This window comes from Aquarana catesbeiana, linkage group LG01, assembly GCF_042186555.1.
Source record: "Aquarana catesbeiana isolate 2022-GZ linkage group LG01, ASM4218655v1, whole genome shotgun sequence".
In the NCBI taxonomy this organism is placed as follows: domain Eukaryota; kingdom Metazoa; phylum Chordata; class Amphibia; order Anura; family Ranidae; genus Aquarana; species Aquarana catesbeiana.
Window position 1 is genome coordinate 506,874,677 of NC_133324.1, and position 23,195 is coordinate 506,897,871.

The 23,195-nt window shown below is 42.9% G+C and overlaps 1 protein-coding gene and 1 pseudogene across 18 annotated transcripts in view; one reads left to right on the forward strand and one right to left on the reverse strand.

Moving 5' to 3' along the window:
- The window catches only part of FCHO1 (FCH and mu domain containing endocytic adaptor 1), a 253,496-nt gene that overhangs the window by 160,773 nt on the left and 69,528 nt on the right, over window positions 1-23,195 (reverse strand). For 14 of the 18 annotated variants that reach the window (XM_073593488.1, XM_073593480.1, XM_073593471.1 and 11 more), the window contains one exon: window positions 18,707-18,798. In XM_073593488.1, coding sequence (XP_073449589.1) covers window positions 18,707-18,798 — 92 coding nt within the window. Of the gene's footprint in view, window positions 1-15,947; window positions 16,031-18,706; window positions 18,799-19,103; window positions 19,190-19,220; window positions 19,343-23,195 lie in introns of those variants that run through there. The other 4 variants (XM_073593517.1, XM_073593507.1, XM_073593498.1 and 1 more) reach the window with 4 other exon arrangements.
- Window positions 12,864-12,928, forward strand: LOC141124497 (U4 spliceosomal RNA; annotated as a pseudogene).

The window sequence follows — 23,195 nt, forward strand, 5'->3', positions numbered from 1 at the left end:
CACTTGGGTGGGCTGGGCAGGGCTGGGCCGAGGGGCAAAACGCAGGTGCTAGCAAGTATCTGGGCTGATCCCGCTAACACTGCGTTTTTTTGGGGGACCCTAAAGTGCTGGGGAGTATAGATCTGATCGGATCAGATATCGATCTGTTCAGATACTATAGCACTAAGAGAGGTGTATGCTGCGTGCGTGGGTTTTAGCAGTACTGGCGCTAACCTGACGCTGCCTGGGGCGACGCAGACCTTATCTGACTCTAAAAACTTAACTTATATCACCGCCGGGCGATCAGGGGGTTAAACCTTTATAAGGTAATAAACGGCGGGTGCCCTAAAACTATGATAAACTATAAAAAACAAACTAACCAGCATCACCCGTAACAATTATATGGTGATCACCTATGAAAGGGTTAACTAGGGGGCAATCAGGGGGTTAAAACCTTTAGTAGGTAGTATATAGGGGTCCCTGTCGCTATAAAACACTGACGGCGAACCTATATACTTACCTCCCTAACTAGCGTCACCTGTGTTACTAATACAGCGATCAGAAAAACGATCGCTTAGTGACACTGGCGACGGGGGGTGATCACGGGGTTAAAACTTTATTGGGGGGGTACCCTAGACCTAAAGGGGGGTACCCCAGACCTAAAGGGGGCTAACCCTAACTGCCCTAACACTTATAACTGTCACAAACTGACACCAATGCAATAATCAAAAAAAAAAAAACTGCTTTTGGTGTCAGTGTGACAGGGTGGTGATCAGGGGGCGACTGGGGGGTGATGGGGGGGGGGGGTGACAAGTGTGCCTGCGTGTTCTACTGTTAGTGTAGTGCTGGTGCAAACTTGCTTGGATGTCTTCTCTCCTCGGCGCCGGAACGAAAAGACCGGCTCGAGGAGAGATGACATCACTTCCTCCGCTACTGTTTACATTACAGAAGCCGAGGAAGCATCTCATTCGGCAGGAGCGATCGCGAGGGGGGAGCCACGAATGAGTGGCCTCCCCCTCACCTTTGATTGCCCCTTACCTGAATCCGACCGCCGCTGGAACCGGGGGGGGGGGGGGGGGGTCCGATCGGACCACCCACCCGCGGGCAGGCAAGGACGTACCTGTAAGTCCTTTTGCCTGCCCGTGCCATTCTGCCGACGTACATCGTCGTGTGGCGGTCGGCAACTGGTTAAGGAGTCTAAAGATAAAATAGAGCTCTATAAAGACACCGCTAAATATATAAAACATATGGGTGAAATTACACAAAAGTATGCAAAAGAAAGATACAGAAAAGAACAGAAAAGAACAACAAAAAGAAAAAATACCTGCGGGATCTGGGTGATTACCAGAACAAACAGGTGTTTAGATGGCAGGCTAACGTGGGGCAAACGAATAACCCAGCCCCCACCACATCTCCAAGGAGAGAAGGAAATCATGCAGAAAATAAACGTATGGGGATTGTACCATGCATGATGTCCGCCAATATAAGGCCCCATGTACCCGGGACACTGTTAAACGTATGTTCAGAGGCAGTTGGATGCTTTTTTCAACTGCCCCTGAACTCATTCAATGTTATCCTATGTGACCATGTACACAGTCTCGTTTATTGCCGTTTAACAGCGTTTCTTTGGAAGCAAAAAAATGGGATCAGACGCCGAAGATTTCCAAGTTTCAGACGCCAAACGCGACTAAACGCGGTACCGACGTTTGGACCAGTTTTCATTTATAAGCTTTTTTAAAAGGTACCCTATATTTTAGACCTGAAAAGACAAAAATATGGTGGAAAACAATCAAAAAACATAACATAAAAAAAAATAGTTAAAAATGTTTTAATTACTTGCGATGATTCATAGATTATATATAGTAGGTATGCAGCTGTACGTACATGTTTACAAAATATCCTGCCGACGTTCGCTGCGCAATCAAAGGATGGGTCCAATAGCAACGAACCCTGACTCTGGACCTCTCACGCAATTTTCTACGTCGTTCTAGCCTCATCAAGCAATGTCAGGAGCATTTCCACACATATGCTCATTATGGCATCCATTGCAAAAAAAAAAAAAAAAAAAGCACAGAAATAGAGGCAAATACAAGTAGACAACTGCTCTCTCTGCTGCTCCTACTCACTCTGGTCAAAATGGCTGATATAGTGAACTACAATGTTTTTTGAGCTTGGGGAGGGTCTTAAATGAGGTAATCTTAATAAACGCTTCTAGACACAAACGCAGTTAAACGCGGCTAAACGGGCGTTTTAAACACCGGTTTCAAGGTGTCAAAAAAATTTGTTCAGAGGACTTAGCCTCAGTGTCCCGTGTACATGGGGCCTAATTCTGTACAAGCCGCTGGTAAACCACAGAATAGGGAACCACCCGTATTTCATTATGGAGAACAGCATTCGAGTGGTCAGAATGGGCAACTAGGGGTGCAACGGTGCAATGGATCGTAACCGATCCGTGATCCGAACGGTTAAACCTGTTCGGATCGGCACACATGCGCTCCGCGGAGCGAGCCGCTGCCTCGGCCTTAGGAGAGGCAGCGGCCATCTTGGTACACCCGGCGGCCGTTTACCATGTGATCGCTCCGTCAAATGACGGAGCAATCACTTGTAAACAAACCAGCGTCATGTCATGACGCTGGTTCCTCTCTCCCCTCTGTGTACTGATCTGTACAGTGGAGGGGAGAGATCGGATGGCAGCAGTGCCAATACTCTGCCATACCCTGCCAATACTCTGCAATACCCTGCTAATATATTATTTCAGTGGGGGAGATTGTGGATAATATATTACAGTGGGGGAGATTGTGGATAATATATTACAGTGGGGGAGATTGTGGATAATATATTACAGTGGGGGAGATTGTGGATAATATTACAGTGGGGGAGATTGTGGATAATATTACAGTGGGGGAGATGACGTCGATATTACAGTGGGGGAGATGACGTCGATATTACAGTGGGGGAGATGACGTCGATATTACAGTGGGGGGGGGGGGGGTTTGTTGATCCGAAAATGATCCGAACCGTGACTCCTGATCCGAGGAACGATCCGAACCGTGAGTTTTTTGATCCGTTGCACCCCTATGAGCAACCATAAAAAAAGCCCTATTATAACTATAATTATTATGAGAATAGAGAATCCCATTCGAATGGAGGGAGACCTCCTTATAAAGGTCCCCCCCACAATAGGGATAATTGGAATTGGGTCAACAGGGTTATCAAAACCCAAGAGGGAACCATCAAGGGTATGCACCCTACTATAGAGGGCCCCAGGGAATGGGTCAATATACACAACAGATGAGGACACCACAAAGAGGTGGACCACCGCATTTCAGGGGTCCACCACAAGGGGACCTCTAATAGGTATGGGATGGGTCTAACATGAGTTAGACTCGAACATTGGCTGTTTGCCCATTCGCCGAACACCTAACAATTTGGGGTGTTCGCGGCAAATTCGAAAAGCCGCGGAACACCCTTTAAAAGTCTATGGGAGAAATCTAAAGCGCTAATTTTAAAGGTTAATATGCAAGTTATTGTCATAAAAAGTGTTTGGGGACCCGGGTCCTGCCCCAGGGGACATGTATCAATGCAAAAAAAAGTTTTAAAAACGGACGTTTTTTCGGGAGCAGTGATTTTAATAATACTTAATACTGAAACATTCCTTTAAATTTGGTACCTGGGGGGTGTCTATAGTATGCCTGTAATGTAGCGCATGTTTCCCGTGTTTATAACAGTCCGAGAGCAAAATGACATTTCTAAAAGGAAAAAAAAGTCATTTAAAAGTACTAGCGCTAGTGCCGGCTATTAATGTCGGTCCCGACAATACACATAAAAATCATTGAAGAATTTTAAAAAATTAAAATGCGTGGGGGTCCCCCAAAATTCCATTACCAGGCCCTTCAGGTCTGGTATGGATATTAAGGGGAACTCTGCGCAAGAATTAAAAAAAAAAAAAAAAAAATGGCGTGGGGTTCCCCCAAAAATCCACACCAGACCCTTATCCAAGCACGCAATCTGGCAGGCCGCAGGAAAAGAGTGAGGGATGAGAGAACGCCCCCCCTCCTGAACCTCACAAGGCCACATGCCCTCTACATGGGTGGATGTCCCATGTTGATGGGGACAAGGGCCTCATCCCCACAACCCTTGCCCGGTGGTTGTGGGGGTCTGCGGGCGGGGGGCTTATCAGAATCTGGAAGCCCCCTTTAACAAAGGGGACACCCAGATCCCGCCCCCCCCATGTGAATTGGTAAGGGGTACATTGTACCCGTACCATTTCACAAAAAGAAAGTGTCAAAATGTTAAAAAAAAACCCACAGGAGACGATTTGGGACAAGTCCTTTATTAAAAATAAAAAGAGAGATTCCAGCGATGTAATCCAATAAATCCATGCTCCTACTCCAGCGATGTAATCCAATTCTCGATCTCCAGCGATGGATGATCTCCAGCGAGGAACACGCACAGGATCCTGCCTCCATCGGAGGCACCCAGCCAATGACGCAGCACTTATGTAGCAGAGGGCGGGGCCACCCATCACGTGACCCCTTTCCCCCCTCTGACAAGGGGAAACCCCGGGGTTTCCCAGTGATGTGTACGGGTGACCCCATCCCCCTCTGATGCAACGGGAATCCCGCGTTGCATCAGAGGGGGGCGGGGTCACCCATACACGTCACTGGGAAACCCCGGCGTTTCCCCTTCTCGGAGGGGGACAGGGTCACGTGACCGTGGCCCCGCCTTCACCTACATAAGAGCTGTCAAGCTAGCGCCGCGTCATTGGCTGGGTGCCTCCGGTGGAGGCAGGATCCTGTGCGTGTTCCTCGCTGGAGAACATCCATCGCTGGAGATCGAGAACTGGATTACATCGCTGAAGTAGGAGCATGGATTTATTGGATTACATCGCTGGAATATTTTTCAACGACTTTCAATGACTTTTATGTGTATTGTCGGGGCCGACAATTCATTAATAGCCGGCACTAGCGCTAGTACTTTTAAATGACTTTTTTTTCCTTTAGAAATTTCATTTTGCTCTTGGACTGTTATAAACACGGGAAACATGCGCTACTTTACAGGCATACTATAGACACCCCCCAGGTACCAAATGTAAAGGAATATTTCACTTTTATTGTTTCACTTTAAGCATTATTAAAATCACTACTCCCGAAAAAACTGACGTTTTAAAACTTTTTTTTGCATTGATTCATGTCCCCTGGGGCAGGACCCGGGTCCCCAAACACTTTTTATGACAATAACTTGCAAAGTAACCTTTAAAATTAGCACTTTGGACTTTTCATGCTCGTGTCCCATAGACTTTAACGGTGTTCGCGTGTTCAAACAAATTTTTTGCCTGTTCGCATGTTCTGGATGTGAACCGAACGGGGGTGTTCTGCCCATCCCTAACCTCTACCCTATGGGGGTTATTCCTATAATGAGGGACATTTTTATGCAAAGAAACCACAGAGATATAGATATAGACTTATAAATAGATTTAAGAGATTGGTTACCGCAGATTTAGAACAGTTACCGATTAAAAAAAAAAAAATCTATGAACAAAGATATAAAAAAAGGCCTAAAAACACTGGAGGAGAGAAATGACACTGTGATCCACCCAGCCGATAAGGAGGGGGGGGATTGTAGTACTCTCTTTAGATCAATACAAAATGGAAATGAATAAAATTCTTGGAGATAGGTGTACATATCAAATATTGGCAACTAATCCTATCAAACAGCTTAAACTTGCATTGGCTTCTTTGGTTCAGTATGGGGTAGAAAAGGAGATACTTAAATATGAAGAGAAATATTTGGTCCCCACGGCATGTAGATTGCCTATTATATATTATAATCTAAAAAAAATAGGAATAGAACAAGTCCACCGGGAAGACCCATATTAAGCGGGATAGAGTCACTGCAAGACTAGGGGAATACATCGACATACATCTGCAACCTTTGGTTTAAAATACCACAGCTTTTTAGAAAGACACCAAGCATACTTTACAGTTGTTAAACGGATGTAGCGGTGATACAAATGTAGTGATGTCCACGGCCAATGTGGCCTCACATACACAAATATAGATCAGGGGGCTATGAAAGCAGTCAAATGGGCCTTAAAAAAAAGAATACTCATATGGAAAGAAGATTACATAAATTTATTTAGAAATGTTTAGTTTTTTGTTTAACCACTTCCCGACCGCCGCATGTACATATACGTCGACAAAATGGCACGGACAGGCAAATGGGCGTACAGGTACGTCCCTTTAAATTTGCCGCCGTGTGGTCGCGTGCGCGCCCGCGACCCTGCCTCGAGCGTGATCGCGGGTCCCATGGACTAAATGTCCGCGGGGATACCCATGATCGTCTCACGGAGAGGAAGAATGGGGAAATGCTGTGTACACGAGGCCTTAAAAGCCATCATAAACTGATGTTATGCCGCTGTGTGTTCTTGTGCTTGGCCACAATACACGGTGTGCAGTATGGGTAGTGTGTAGTCGCGAGCATACAATAAACTATAGAATGCCCATGGTCTTCAACAAAATAGCCATGATGACAGTATAAAATAATTGACATCTCAACCATCCAAGAGAATTCCCCCTGAGGAAGATATGTTATTTCCCGTTATCGACACATGTTGGGGAGGGGACAGGACGGTTTGTGAGACAATGGAGTGATCTCAGAGCAGGAGAGGACACACCAATACAACGTCTTTATATTTGATTGGCTTGTTACAGAGTGGTGCGCTCATTGCACCTATTAAATGGGAGTACCCGAATATAGGGAATATTGTAATTTTAACTGCTGCACAAACATTTACGTCGGCAGAATGGCACAGACAGGCAAATGAGCGTACAGGTACATCATTTTAAATTTGCCGCCGTGTGGTCATGGGTCCCGCGGACTCTATGTCCGTGGGAATACCCGCAATCGTCTCACAGAGAAAAATGGGGAAATGCTGATGTAAACAAGCATTTCCCCCGTTCATCTGCGTCATCGCGTCACCTCCCACTGTTGTTGCGAAGACCAGAAGGACGGGCTGTCTGTGAGCATCCGGCCGGTGCCACAGACTGTTCTTTCCCAGAGAACGTTTTTCCTTGATCTATATGTGAGTGTATATTTTATTATAATAAAGCCATACGATTTTACACTATTGGAGCCCTCCCCTTCTCTTTTCATGGTCATACTACTCCGCTGAGGGTAAAGTTTTCTCCTGGGGATCCATCCATCTGCACTACAGTCCCTGATGTCCCATCCCAGCTCCCATCTTGGCTTTATGGTGGTCCGGAGCAGTAGGATTTAACAGCTTACTCAGACCCTCTGTAACGGGGGGTCATGGGTTTCTGGTAAGCGGCCAGGCACTCTATTTATGGTGGTGGACCCAAGCACTTATGTTTCCATATAATTGGACATTCACTGGATTTTTATAATTGGACTTTTCTAACTTATTCGGGTGTTCTCATATGGACTAATATTCACTATTGTTTATATTATTGTTGCACAATTTATTGCAGCCTCTGTTGCCTATTTTTTGCACATATCTTTCTTTGGATATATGATTGTATGCATATTTGTATTTTGTTTAAGATGATGTTTGATCACCTTTACATTCATATTCACTTTGTTTTGTCAAAAGCGCGAGTCACCAGTTTTATACATATTTTTTGTGGTGTGTGTCTGTGTCACATATAGGAATTCGCTGCTTGCCTTTTAATTTATTTATAAATCGCCTTTTTTGACACGCAGTTATTTCCACGTTTCTTTTTGATTTCCCCCGTTCTGCCTAGTGACACTGATACGGATCACAGCTCCCAGTGATCAGGAGCGGTGATCATTGTCGTGTCACACGTAGTCGTGTCGTCCCCCCCCCAGTTAGGATCACTCCCTAGGACGCACTTAACCCCTGCAGCGCCCCCTCCTGGTTAACCCCTTCACTGTCAGTCACATTTACACAGTAATCAATGCATGTTTAATTGCACTGATCGCTGTATAAATGTGACTGGTCCCAAAATAGCGCAAAAAAGTGTCTGATCTGTACGCCACAATGTCGCAATCACGATAAAAATCGCTGATCACCGCCATTACTAGTAAAAAAAAAAAAAATTATTAATAAAAATGTCATAAAACTATCCCCTATTTTGTAGACGCTATAACTTTTGCGCAAACCAATCAAACGCTTATTGCAATTTTTTTTTTAACCAAAAATATGTAGAAAAATGTACCGGCCTAAACCAAGGAAAAAAAAGGTTTCTTTATTTTTTGGGAATATTTATTCTAGCACTTTACGGTTTTATCATCTGTTTCATCATCTGCAAAGAGTACCAGAAAAATGGAGTAGTTATGAATGGACTTTATGTTGCGATTTTGTGGACACAGATTAATGCATGAATTAGTTTGGCACAAGAGCTCTTTAATCACGGTTAACGTTATTTCTATATTAATTATTGTATATTGATGTGTATATAGAGTTGTGTATGCTACACAGGTTAACATTGGGAGTATCACACAGGATTGCAATTTTTAATTGTTTATTATCGCAATTTTACTCGCATAAGATTTCATTATTATGTTCACTAGATTTTTTACATTGGAATGTAATATCCCACCACCAATATTTAACTGCAGTCAGTAATCTTAGGATTAAGTACGATTATTATTTGATTACATTTGGATAGCGCGGCATTATATTAGTATAGATGCACAAAAAAAGCAGCTTCCCATTGAAATGAATGGAAATCGCAGTAAAACCGCACCACAATTTTGCATTTTTGGTGCGTTTGAGTCACATCCTTTTTTCACAGGTGCAGGCAACCCAAAAATGCACCAGAAATGCACAGTAAATGCATGTGAAACACAGCAAAATTGTGGTAAAAAAGATTATACACAATAGGGGTGTTGAAAATAATTGGCACATCGATGCATTGCGATGCAGCCTTGAACGATTCTGCATGATGCAGAGAACAGCTGAATCACGTTTGCATTACTAATGTCGGGGTCCAAAAACTTTTTAGGCAAAGGGCCAGATCACTGTATGCTCAGATTGCCTGGAGGCCAGACTGTGAGCAGTAGGAATGAAAAAATGCCCAGGCATCAGGGGTTAGTGGGAGTAGGAAGAGCTCCTGTGTCAGTAACAAATGCCCTAAGTGTCAGTACATGTGTTAAATGGACCTGTGTCAGTGAGATGGATGGTGCCCCATCACTGGCGTCAGTGTGAATAAAAGACCCCCAGCACTGGTGTCATTGGGAGCAATAAAAGTTCCCCTAGCGCTGGTGTCATTGGGAACAATAAAAAGGCCCTCAGTGCTAGTGTCAGTAGGAGTAATAAAAGACCCCTAGCACTGGTGTATTTAGGAGGATAAAAATAGCACCCCCAGCACTGGTGTAATTGGAAGAAATAAAATAGGACCTCCAGCACTGGTGCCAGTGGGAGTAAAAAAAGCCCCCCCCCCCCCAGCACTAGGGGTGCTCTGTTTTGTAGATCTTGTTTACAGGTTACAGCACACCTGTAATTTATTGCATTGTGTAAGGGATTTACAGTGCTTTGAAAAGGTATTCATACCCCTTGACATTTTCCACATTTTGTCATGTTACAACCCAAAACATAAATGTATTTTATTGGGATTTTTGTAATAGACCAACACAACGTGGCACATAATTGTGAAGTGGAAGGAAAATTATAAATGGTTTTCAATTTTTTTTTTTACAAATATCTGAAAAGTGTGGCGTGCATTTGTATTCAGTCCCCCTGAGTCAATACTTTGTAGAACCACCTTTCACTGCAATTACAGTTGCAAGTCTTTTTGTGGATGTCTCTACCAGCTTTGCACATCTAGAGAGGGAAATGTTTGCCCATTCTTCTTTGCACAATAGCACAAGCTCTGTCCGATTGGATGGACAGCAATTTTCAAGTCTTGCACGGATTCTCAATTAGATTTAGGTCTGGACTTTGACTGGGCCTTTCTAACACATGAATATGCTTTGATCTAAATCATTCCATTGTAGCTCTGGCTGTATGTTTAGGGTCGTTGTCCTCTGCTGGAAGGTGAACCTCTGCCCCAGTCTCAAGTCTTTTGCAGACTCAAACAAGTTTTGTTTCTAAGATCGCCCTGTATTTGGCTCCATCCATCTTCCCATCAACTCTGACCAGCTTCCCTGTCCCTGAAGAAAAGCATCCCCATAACATGATGCTGCAACCTCCACCATGTTTTACAGTGGGGATGGTGTGTTCAGGGTGATGTGCGGTGTTAGTTTTCTGCCACACATAGGGTTTTGCTTTTAGGCCAAAAAGTTAAATTTTGGTCTCATCTGACCAGAGCACCTTCTTCCACATGTTTGCTTCCCTCCCCCACATGGCTTCTTGCAAACGGGACTTCTTATGGCTTTCTTTCAACAATGGCTTTCTTCTTGCCACTCTTACATAAAGGACAGATTTGTGGAGCGCTTGACTATTAGCTGTAATGTGGACAGATTATCCCACCTGAGTTGTGGAGGTCTACAGCTCCTCCAGAGTTACCATGGGCCTCTTGGCTGCTTGAGATTAATGCTTTCGATTTTTGGATGATGGATTGAACAGTGTTCCGTGAGATGTTTAAAGCTTGGGATAATTTTTTTTTATAACCTAACCGTGCTTTAAACTTCTCCACAACTTTATCCCTAACCCATTCTGGTGTGTTCCTTGGCCTTGATGCTGTTTGTTCACTAAGGTTCTCTAACAAACCTCTAAGGGCTTCATGGAAATGCTGTATTTATACTGAGATTAAATTACACACAGGTGGACTCCATTTACGAATTAGGCGACTTTTGAAGGCAAATGGTTCCACTAGATTTTAGTTAGGGGTATCAGAGTAAAGGGGGCTGAATACAAAATGCACATCACACTTTTCAGATATTTGTAAAAAATTTGGAAAACCATTTATAATTTTCCTTCCACTTAACAATTATGTGCCACTTTGTGTTGGTCTATCACATAAAATCCCAATAAAATACATTTACATTTTTGAGTGTAACATGACAAAATGTGGAAAATTTCAAAGGGTATGAATACCTTTTCAAGGCGCTGTAAATAACCTCAAAGTTTGAGTTTGTAAACACTTTTGCTTGCTTAATGTGAAATAAACTGTATCTAAGTACCACAAACTGATAATCCTATTTAAATAATTTTTGATTTTCAAAGCATGAAGCATGTCTCCATGGTTTATTTTGTTGAGAAATGCCTTTGAAAAACACCCTGCTAGCATTTATTGCTGCAGCCATCTTGAGAAAGGGCAGATAATTCACGTAGCATTTACTTCCTTGAATCCATCGGCCCTTAGCTCAGGCATGCAGGGAGGAGGGTGTGCTTAGCTGAGAAATTCTCCCCTCCAGATGAAAGACTAATGGGTTGTATAGCATCATTTTAGCCTAGGCCAGAAACCAAGAATGAAGAAAAATAAACAAAAAAAAAAAAAAAGTAAATATTTACTAATCCTAGTAAGGACTAAAAATTGTTAATGTTGATTGAGAGAGTTTAGTTCCTCTTTTACATACACAAACGGCACATTTCACAAACAGCACAATGGCCACAAGCCTTTAAAAACAGCCTTTTCAGACATGTTTTCTTACGAAGGACACATATTCAGATCTAACCAGATGGTCACAATGATTTTTTGATCAGGCTTTCAATAAAAGGTCATAGGCCTATTACATCTGCAACTCATGGATTCGCTGGCAATACATGTTAATTCTTCTAATAAATACCATATTACCTATAGAACCCCGATTTAAGCATTTAGCAAAAAAAAAAAAAAAAATATCAAATTATAAGCTGTACCTATTGACTGCTAATTTGCAACATTTCATTAGTGGCTAGAAGAGAAGCTGGTTTCTGATTATGTGCTTTGCGCTTACTTATTATTATGAAGTATCCAGTGGGAATAAACTTTGTTTAGAAATTCCACCATAAATTTGGTTTCCTCCTTCTCAAAGGTGTTCTCATCAGAACAATTTCTGCAGATGTGGAGGGACTGACCAGTGGGTGTATTCCCAGCAATGGGCTTCCTAAAAATATTTTTGTGGCCAAATGACCATTGTTTTTAAAGCCAGCAATTCCAAGCACGTGATTACGTTCTTATCCACTGTATAGGTGAGATGAATATGCAGAGAACTGATGTTCAAGGTCACAAGGAATTCAGACAATTAAGTTCTTGTACCCCTCCAGACCACAATCACATCATCTATATATCTCAACTATAAGGCTACATTATCAGTGTATTCCACAAAAGGCATACACTTTATTTCCCACCCAGAACTCCAAATGCAGACAACCATGAGCAGGAGCATAAGCCACTCCTATAGTGGTACCCTTCACCTAACGACTAAATCTACCATAGAATACAAAGTAAAGTAGTTTTGATAGAGAATGAAATCAAAGAGCTGCAGAACAAAACCAATTATGTCCAGTCTGTCAGGGAAGTGTACATTTTAAAAGTGTTCTGATGCAACAATTCCCTTTTTACCGAAGAGAATGGAAGGTTCCTCCACTCTCAAGTTCTGTATCTGTGTTAAAGTGGTTGTAAACCCTTACAGACTACTTTGACCTACAGGTAAGCCTAGATTAAGGCTTACCTGTAGGTGCAAGAAATATCTCCTTAACCTACACGGTTAAGGAGATATTTACAAGAAAGACGGCACTGATGTCTACGGCGCATGCGCACTGAGCTTGCTGTTTAATGAATGGGAACGTGCCATCACTGACGGTTTCCGCGCGCATGTGTGGGAGTGACGTCATCTCGGCTCTGGCCAGTCACAGCGCCGGAGCCGCGATACGCGGAAGTCACTCCGGGTATCATGGCGGCGACGGAGGTGGTGACCGAGGACCACTGCGGGGGCGTCGATCTCAGGTAAGTAATTCATAATGAGCTAGTATGCTATGCTTTGCGCAGTGGCAGTATCATAGCCAATGAGGTTCAACTGAGGCGTGATTATTGCTAATTGCTTCTCGGCCTTTTGGCGAAGATCAAGTGTAGTATCTGTTCTTATCAGTTTCCAGGAGGTGGCGCTTGCTTCCGTCCCTGATCTATGGCGAAATAGAGATGGGATTGCGGTTGCTATGCAAAACCTGCTGGAGTGAAGGTGACCTGGAGCGGTTTGTAGCCGAAAAGGAAGCCTTCTGATGGGGATAGAGAACCACGGGGTCTGAACCAGAGGGTCAGGACCCTGGCCTTCTGGCCTGGATTGGGGCGGATCTAGCTCCAGACAGTTATTTGGGAGAGAACGCTTACTCCTGCCTTGCAAGGGGGGGAGGGAGTGGTAAGTACTTCCCGAATGTAATTAGGAGGAGTGATGGGAGCGACGGCAGAGCCTGATGGTAAAGGGCTCTTTCCGGCTTCCTGATCTCCATATCCTTCCTGTCTGTGGTGGGGCCTGCTGTGGTCTGGGCTGGAGGGTCAGGGCTTTTTCGAAAAGCCAGTGGTGAATGTGCCCCTGAAGTGGCAGTTCAGGGGTGCCGTATAGTCACGGTGTGAAAGCACTTGATTTTATGGCACCATGGTCACTTTCATCACAACACACGTTTTTCGCACCTGCCTCTTGGGCCGGGCCTTTTGGCCAGGACCAGGGGAAATTTTTATGCCTGGCCGGAGGGCCGGCCATTGTATAGCACAATGGCCACTTTCACTCTCCCATCTCACTATCTTCCCCACTCTTTCTTTTACCCCTGTTTGTCACCTTTTTGTTTTTTTTTTGGTTGTCTTTGTATACACGTTTTGTCACTGTGTGGCGAGTAGGGTGTGGGTCCTCGGGCCTACTCTGAAAGTCTTGGGAGGGGGTGGACATAGGCCTTTTGGCTTGATTCGCCCTCTCCTTTGATCGGTCTCTCTTCGGGAGAGCCCCACTGTACTTGGGTTGGTCTGCTTCGGCAGTCCTTCCAGTTGTGGGGGTCCACCTGGTTTCGGCTGGATGGACCCTTTGTCTGAGTACCTCAGTCCCTGTCTGGAGCCTAACGCCCCGGGGGATCAGGGTAAGGTCCTTCCCTAGTGGAGGACTCTGTACACCCGTTGCACGTTTTTGTGTTTCACTCTCTATGTGTGGGCACTTTTTTTTGGCACCGGGTGGAAGTTTTTGAGGTGTGTTTTGCACGCCACTGGCTTTTCGATAGAGTGAGAATAGAAAAAAAAAAAAAAAAATACTAGCCCATTATGCCTTTATCTTGCAGGGTGTTTTTTTGTTTTGTTTTTTAAGAGAGGGTTTACTTCCTCTTTAATACAGTACATCATTGAGAACAAATGAGGGAAGGGAGCTGAGAAGGTTTTAATTGGACATCTAGGCATCTGAGGTTTAAAACTGGGCATCTAGGTACTTCCACAGACACACCGTAGGCCCACTGACAACAGAGACAATAGCTTTCTCCTGTTGAGCTTAAATACTTGTGCACACTTTAGTGGGAATTACATAAAACATTGAATAAATAAAAAGTGATTATAAATGTTTTGTTTAATAATGAACATGTTCTACTTCCCTGCTCTGTGCAATGGTTTTGCACAGAGCAGCCCTGATCCTCCTCTTCCAGGGTCCCCCGGCGGCACTTCTGACTCCTCCCCCTCTTAAATACCCCATAAGCAAGTCGCTAGATACAAAAACTTTGTATCAACTGTTGTATGAATGTTGGGTTAAAGGGTGTCACTAAAGGCATCCTTTGTTTTTGTTTTTTGGAGTGGAAAGGAATTAAAACACCTGTCAGTTGTCATTGCTGCCTGTGCTCCCATTAGGGAGATTCACTCTTTGTTTGTCCTGTTTACTGTTATCATCGAATGTGAAAGTAAAGGAAATCCCAAATTTTGGGTTCTCATCAGAACAGAAATATAGGGCAAATCGTCCAATGGGGACACTAGTTCTGGTGACACATTGGGATTTCCTCACTTTGGAGGAATTTATTCTTACTCTGTTATGGCTATAGGACAGGAAGTAAAGGGAAATCTCTGCAATGGGTTACAGATTGCAAAAAAATAATTAAAACAAAATAACTGACAGGGCTTAAAACCCTCCCTTACTTTATCCACAATGAAAAAAGTTTTCTTTTAGTGACCCCTTTAACCGCTGTGCTATTTCCTGTCATATCCTTACCTCCTCCCTAATTCCATCCTTAATTTTCATGTCATTGTTAAAACCTATACAAGTTCTTACAATCAGCAGCACATCTTCAACTGGTATTAGAGAGGAAGATGTAGCACAAGCTTATTTACTAAACCAACCTTATTTCCTGCATCCCTTCTACACACATACTGATGATTTACAATAACCTGCACAATGCTCAATGAGGCGGCAACATTAGAGTGTTACTAAACCCAGGACCCTGCATTCCATATATCTGGTCTCCCACAGTACACAGAAACATGGAAATGCAATCATTTTAGTAAATATAAATTGCTAAATACCTTTTCTTATCAGCAGTTAGAGCAGTCTTGTGACTTTTATCAGTGTCTGGTTAAAGCTTGTAGGAGTTTTCAATTCTCTCATTATTGTCCTATAAGGATGCAGGACCCCTGATCCTCTGTCTGGACAGTGCTGATTGGCCCTGTGCTGATCACATGCACTCTCCCAAGAAATAAAACTCTAGCAATACACACCAAACTGAACATGTGCGGCTTGTCCCCTAGCCTCTGTACTATCCAGAGAATGTTAGAGGACAGTGGGAGTAGGGGAGGATCAGAGAAGACAGGATCAAACAGCCTTTTTACACATTGCAGAGGATTAACCCCTTAAGTTCCATAGTGAGCATAACAAGCATGCTTTACTGCATATACACACCGATTTTACTGTTGTGAGTTTAGTAACACTTCAGTCTATATCCTCTCTTTCTTAGCTAGCAGCCGACACTGTGTGCGGTTGCTAATGATCAGATTGGGCTGTCAGTGATACAGCTGGTCCCCATTACGGATCAGGAACAAAGCAGAATGTTGTTAGTGTGATAGGAGGTTGGACATAATTTCTTAAGCTCTGCTTCTTTGAAAACTAACCTGTGATTTTACTAGCGCCTTTTTCTTTTTTTGCTTTTTTTTTTTCCCCAATTGTGACTCTTCTCTACTCAGCTGCCAGAGGTTTTCACAATCATGTGATCACTATAACATAATTATTACATAAATTACTACATGCAGGCTGAAGGTTTTATTGAAAAAAAAAAAAAAAAAATAGACAGTCCACAAAATGTCAAAGAATCCCAAACATGCAGCGTGCCTCTGTTTAATGCTGTAACTGTCGGATAGAAATACAGTAGAAAACAAAATAGAAAAGGGAATTACACAAATATTAAAATATTTATGGGCATCTAGGGTTCAATGATCTGTGACCACTTGAGGCAGAGTAAAGCATTAATCCAAAAATAAAGCTTACAAGACTACTGATAAAAACCATACCTTAACTAATTTCAAGTGTTAGATCTGGAAGACTACCTTAAGTAAAGACTATGGTGCTTTATAACCACAAGGTGGCGGATGCACACATTGCAATTTAAATGCACTGAGGAAAAAGGTGCAGCAGCACTAGCTTCCTACCAGACTAGTTTCAACACTTCCTGTTATCGCAGTCTTTGGCTTGTCTGCCCGAGTACTGATCTCTCTGCTAATATTTTCTGGCTGCTCTGCCCAAGTACTGATAGTTTACATGCCATAACATTTTACCTGAGGCTATCTGTGAAAACCTAACCCAGTAAAAAAAAAAATAACCATCACCCATTTATAATTATTTTTGCTGTAAAACTGTGACATTTTTTATCTAAATGGGGATTTTTTTATTTGCAATACTAACCATAGCTCCCATAGCTCTTTAGCAAAAGTGGGAACATTTTATCACCTGCTCCAAGCCCGCATGGGTCAAGATTGTTAAGCTTAATCACTTCTAAAACATAATTTCCCATGGCTCCAGCTTCCAAACTGCAGTACAGGGCTTAGTAGATGCGTTAATCACAACTAAATATGAACATATGTTTTTTTTCTCCGCTACTGTTTTATCCTGGAAATTTTAATACCCTTCAATGGAAAGAAGCAGCTGTCTCCTCAAAACACACAAAGACCTAACTCAGACGGGGCTGAATCATACCAGACTACATATGTATTGGCAAAATGTTCCAAAAAAAATCCAGCTATTCAAATCTTTGCTTCAATCTAAAATTAAGTTGAAAATTGTCTTTGCACTCTCAACCAACTTGTGAACACTGATCGGCTTATTTGCCAGGGGAAAAAAACTCAGTGTAACATGAGGCTATGATAGCAATAAAAAGGCAATTTCACATGACTGTTTTGTGGGCTATTCACACATAAGCAATGTTTTGCGGTATATTAACGCACATTGCGTTAAGGCAGGGCTATTATTATGAATAGCCTATCAACACACCACAAAGGAAAAAAAACATGATCACCTAAATTTTGTTTATTTTTTTGCAACACAGACCACTACAATGTATAAAAGTTGTGGTGCATTACGTTGTGCTTTGGGTTCTACTGTGCAATCTGCTGGCGTGCCATAAAAAAAAAAAAAAAATACAAAATAAAAAAAGAGGCACTCCCAACACACTGCACATAGAGCAGGCGTATTGCCACTATGTATGTGAATGGTCCCTGATCTGATGAAAAGTGAAATCTGGTTACTGCAGATGTTGCGTTGCTTTACACTGCTATATATCTAGAGGAAAAACAATATTTTACTTTCCAAACCTTAGGTGTAATGGCTGCATTAGTTTTGTATGTTTCATCTGGTCATCCTGCCAGTGAGCCTGTTATTTTTAAAACTTACGTTAACAGACCAAGCTGTCCAGCGAAAGTGAGAGAGGGTTGTGACAAATGATTTACCATTGACAGAGGTGCTTACAATGGTCAGCTTTTATTCCTTTACAATATGTAAAACCTTTATCTCAAAAGGAAAATAAATAAAGTGCTCACAACTTAAAAAGTATTAGCTGGCACTCAACTTTAATTTGTTAGTCAAGCCCATCTGCTAGTACCTCTAACACTACCTTCTCCCCAGATTGACATTGCTGCTGTCCAAGGGTTGGCTCTGTTGCTCCTTTTTCCAGAGAGGAGACACCTTAAGACAGGTTACTGGCTGAATCACCAGGTAAGAATACATGAAAAAAAAAAAAGCCAGAAAAAAGAAAAAACGAGTGTAGCCAACACATTGAAGGATTGGTAAACTGCAGTACATTCAGTTTTTGTCTTTGGGTTTAATACTGCTTTAAAACCCAAACAGCAATCGGACATCATGATATTTTAAGAAGCAAGGGGAAAAAAAAAATCTAACAAGAGGCTATTCAATTCAAAGCAGTATTCTATATATCAAAAATATCTCCTATATCCAAGTATTGTGAAACACATATAGATAGACATATAACACATAGAAACACAATTTATTTTCGCTGGTAACCGCTTTATTTTTTAATTTGCAAAATAGTGTAAAGACCATAAATGCTTAATTGCCCATAGCAACCAATCAGCTTCAATCAATTCAGTTTAGTCTGTTTAAAGAAAGTGGGCTTGGGACTGGCTGATGTAAATTACCACACAACTGCTTTTTGCACCATGCTATGAGTAAATAGTCTGCAGCCAAGCTAAGGTCGAGGATGTAAGCTTTTAAAATTCCAAAATCATTTTACCTGATATACTAAGCAAGAAAATTACGGGTTAATTATCAGAATATAAAACAGACCATCAAGTCATGGTAAATAAACCTGTGTTTGGCTTGTATATACATACAGGACAGTGGTGTACAGAAATGGGAATCTTACCTTTCTCGCACAAATTCTGCCAGTTCTTTGATGGACAGCTGGCCATGTTTCATGTTGTGGTACAAGACAGCAAACCCAGCGTTCTTATCACCCTGAAAAATAATGAAAATGCATCCATCAATCCAAACATGGAAATTTATCTTAAAACAAGAAAACCAGTCTACAAGCAAAGGCAAACACATTAGCCCCATAAAGAAGGATAGTGAAAAGTGTACAATCATGGGGATGAATCCAGCATCAAATAAAAGAGAGAGATACAGAAACAGAGATAAAGACAAAAAGGCAGAGAGATGACACACACAAAAAAAGATAGAAAAACAGAAGCAGAACAGCAAATAGGGGGACACAAAGGAAAGAAAAGGCAAAATAACTGTATGTGTAAGAATCTGTACTGTACATCCATTATCAAATCTGCCTGGCTCCTTACAGGGGAAGAAGGAAAGAGGGATTGCAAGCTGTGGTATGATCTTATAAGACAGTGTGAATCACAGATGTGTAAGCCTGCATAGGACACCTGCAAATGCAGACAATATGCAAGGATGTCAGATGACAGAGCTAGCCTCTGGCTGGTGACAAAGCCAGCCTGTGTGCAACTAAATGGCAAAGAAGGAGCCTGTGTGCTGGGCTGAAGCGGCACTCCTTGTTGCCCAGGAAAACGAGTCGCCCATAGTTACTAGATCAGCTCTCTGAATGCCAACAAGGCCACAGCTAACGCCCACATTTCCCCAAAATAACATGTCTAAAATCAACAGCCATTTACAAGAAACAATGCAATTCATTTTAGAACAGCATCAGACATTTTCATCTTATAATATGACCAATTATCATTTACTTAGTATACTGTATGTAGCGCATGCAAATCAAATTAATGATCAGGAAAGTTCAAATGACCTTACTTCACCATAGACCATACTAGGAAAGCAAATGAATTGCATCATGTCCTCTCCAAACAAGATTACTGTAGTTATGATTATGTCTGATTTATTATATAGAGATTAGCAGAATAGTGCAATAAAGGCATATTGAAACGCAGTTCTGCTTATCTGTATTTTAAAACCTCTAAATCAGAATAATGAACCTGAAAGCTGACAATTGCTTTATAACAGAAGTTAGATAACCCACACTCTGTCTAAATAGAATACCACCAATTATTCTGATTGGTTTATTATATACAGGTTATTAGATAGAAGATAAAACTGAGAAGAAGGAGAGGAAACATTGTTTCTTATGCAAAAATGTTCCCTGGTTCAATAACCAGACATATGGGGGTTTATTTACTAAAGCTGGGAAGTGCAAACTCATGGCTCACTTCTGCATAGAAACCGATCAGCTTCCAGCTTTTATTTCCAAAGCTTAAAGGATAAGGGGACCTTTTGTATGTTACATCCATACTCAGTGTGTCATGTAACAAATCCACCGGCCCCCACATCGCCCCAGCTCCCCAGCTCCCCGATGTAGCAGGCGGCAGGGGATCTTCCCCCCCCCTGCAAAGAACGTGGCCATGCGTGGCTCCGCCCACCCAACCGCTTCACAGATCTGCGAATTGAAAACTACAAGGTCCGGCAGCCTTAGCAACTGTCGGCTTGTAGTTCTCAAGGAACTACAACGGCGCTGTTGAGTGCTGTGGTAGTTCATTGCCAAACAGCTTACACACAGAGCCTGCAAGAGCCCTGCGTTGCACCCATGATCGGCATGCTTTCCAGGCTCCCAATAAAGAAAAAATAAATGCACATTTTTTTTACCTACAAAAATGTGTATTTTTTTTCTTAGGTGAACTTATCCTTTAAAGGGTTGTAAACCCTCACATATACCCAGATTAAACAAATCCTCCTACATGCGTTTTACAAGTTTATTTGCAGTCTTCCCTTGTCTACAACCCTTCAAAAGCGCAGATTTGTAATAAAATCATTATGCATCTGTGAGGAGTACAGAGGAGGGGGTAGAGATCTGCAGTTACAGCTTTTGTACACTGCGTGAGAGTTGATTGGAGGAAAGGGACACCCACCCCCCTCCTCCACATAGGCAGAGAAAAAAATGATCATGCAGAGCGGTTTTCTGAATGGACCCGGTCACACAATCATCTCATGTGTTGGGAAAACGTCTCAGAAGTGACTCATGCTGATAACAGAGGAACAAAGCACCAGAGAGAAATGACACTTAAGCATGGTACCCCCCCTTCCAGCTGTTGTGTTCTGATCAGGAGGCGGTCGGATGCAAGTTATGCTCAGCCAGCTTCTATCGGACTGGCTGCCTTACACAGCCGGTTTCTACTGAACTGGCCTATGTCGCCCAACATTCTGCCCGTGTGTACAGGGCTTTAGAGCTTTGGAGAGAGATAAACACTACAGATATATGTGCTTCGTTCAAATTTCATGACTGGGGTTTACAGCCACTTTAACTGAACAAGCTGAGGTGAGAAACCGATTGGCTACCATGCACAGCTGCACCAGCTTTAGAAAATCTACCCCACAGATACAAGTAAGACCTTTTCTGCAGGATTTTTCATCCCATTGTTTCATGTGTTTTATTTATTACACTTAGCCCTAGTTCACACCGGTGCGGCTTTGGAATCACATTACTTCAGCAAGATTTCAAAGCCGCATATCAGTGCGATTTGCACTGCCAATTTCATTGTGGCTTGCGACTTCATTTAACAGAAGTCTATGCAAGTTGCAATGAAAAAAAAAAATTGGTAAAATGTAGTGCAAGAACCTCCTGCCTCTAAACGCTGAGCTTAAAATATGCCTCTAAATGTCCTAATGAGCATGGACACATAGGATAACACATAGGATAACATTGAGCTGGTTCTACAGGTAAAAAAAAAAGACTCCTGTAAAAGCAACGTTTTTCTAAGTAAGAGTGCATGGACCCTTAAGGTGATTGTAAAGGAATTTTTTTTTTCTAAATAACAAAACATCTCTAAACTTACCTGCTCTGTGCAAAGAAATAACACAGAGCGGCCCCGAACCTCCTCTTCACGGATCCTGGCTCCTGCTCTTTGTCCAGTACTTGTGCTCACTCCTGAGCCCCAGCTGCTAGGTTTATTGACAGACAATGGGACTCGGCCCCACCCCCACTCCCTCGTCACTGGCTCCAGGGGCCCCAGCATAGCCAGTGAGACACAGAAGTGAGGGGAGAGAAGAGCTGCAGCACTGGATCGAATGAGGTGGGGGGGGGGGGGGGTCGAGGGGCCAAAACCGGTATCTAAACATTTTTTACCTTAATGCATGTAAAAAATGTTTAGGCTTTAGAACCCCTTTAACCACTTCTCCTTAGGTGGACGTCATAGGACATCCTGGACTTGAAGTGGAGATATCTGAATGATGCCTGCACTTGATTGCTTTTACAGGTGTCAGGAGGGGACGCCCCACCACCTCCCACCAATGTTTCTCCAGTCTCTCCCGTGCAATTGGGGAGCTGGAGAATGAATCCGTCACCAGCTGCAGATTTACTATGGGGTCGGCCGTGGACCAGATGGTTCCCTAGGACCCTTGGAGGCCGAAAGTGATGTCATGTGGCGCCGGCAGATGTAAACACTGCCAATTTTTTTGCTGTATTTTTTTTTAAATCTCAGGCTTTCCAGTATAGAGAAGAGATGTGAGGACTTCTAGACCCCAGATCTCGCCAAAGAGGACCAGTCATGCCCCTATTCCTATTACAAGGAATGTCGACATTGCAGCCTATACTGACGACCTTTTATTCTACATTACTGAGCCCCTTACCTCTTTATCCTCCCTGTTGCAGGAGCTGAAGCGCTATGGCACCCTGTCTAATTTTAAGGTCAATCTACAAAAAGCAGAGTCCCTGAATGTCTCCTTGTCAGACTCTACCATTTCTAACCTACGCCCCTTCTTCCCGTTCAAATGGGCTGCCCGCTCAATTCAATACCTGGGAACAAAAGTTTCTGCAAACCTGCACACTACTACGCTCACTACTGATCTTAAGAGTTGGGACTCTCTGGCCCTTTCCTGGTTCGGCCGTTGTAATATACTTAAAATGAATGCAATGCCCAGACTTCTGTATTTATTACAGGCATTGCCTATCAAGATACCTCAGACGTTCTTCCACGCCGTTCGTTCAATATTTATCAGGTTCATCTGGCGCGGTAAACACCCACGTCTCTGCAGAGCATTACTTCTACGACCGAAGATTAAAGGGCGGTCTCGGGTTTTCGGATCCAGCCTTATACTATACTGCAGCACATTTGACCAGGGTTGTGGACTAGTGCCGGCACAGCGACTTGAAACTCTGGGTGTCGCTGGAACAGGAGGCAGCCCAGGCCCCACTCGCGGGTCTACCTTGGGCAGGGAAAACTGCCACCCACTTGACTACTCATCCGATTGGACCAACTCTCATGGAACTGAAAAGGTTTTTCCGTCCCCAATGACGCCACTTGTTGGTCACCCGGATTTTATACCCGGCCTCACTGACCCATCTTTTCTCTCGCAAGCCGAGGGCCTCTTTGTTATTATGTTCCTCCGGTTGGATA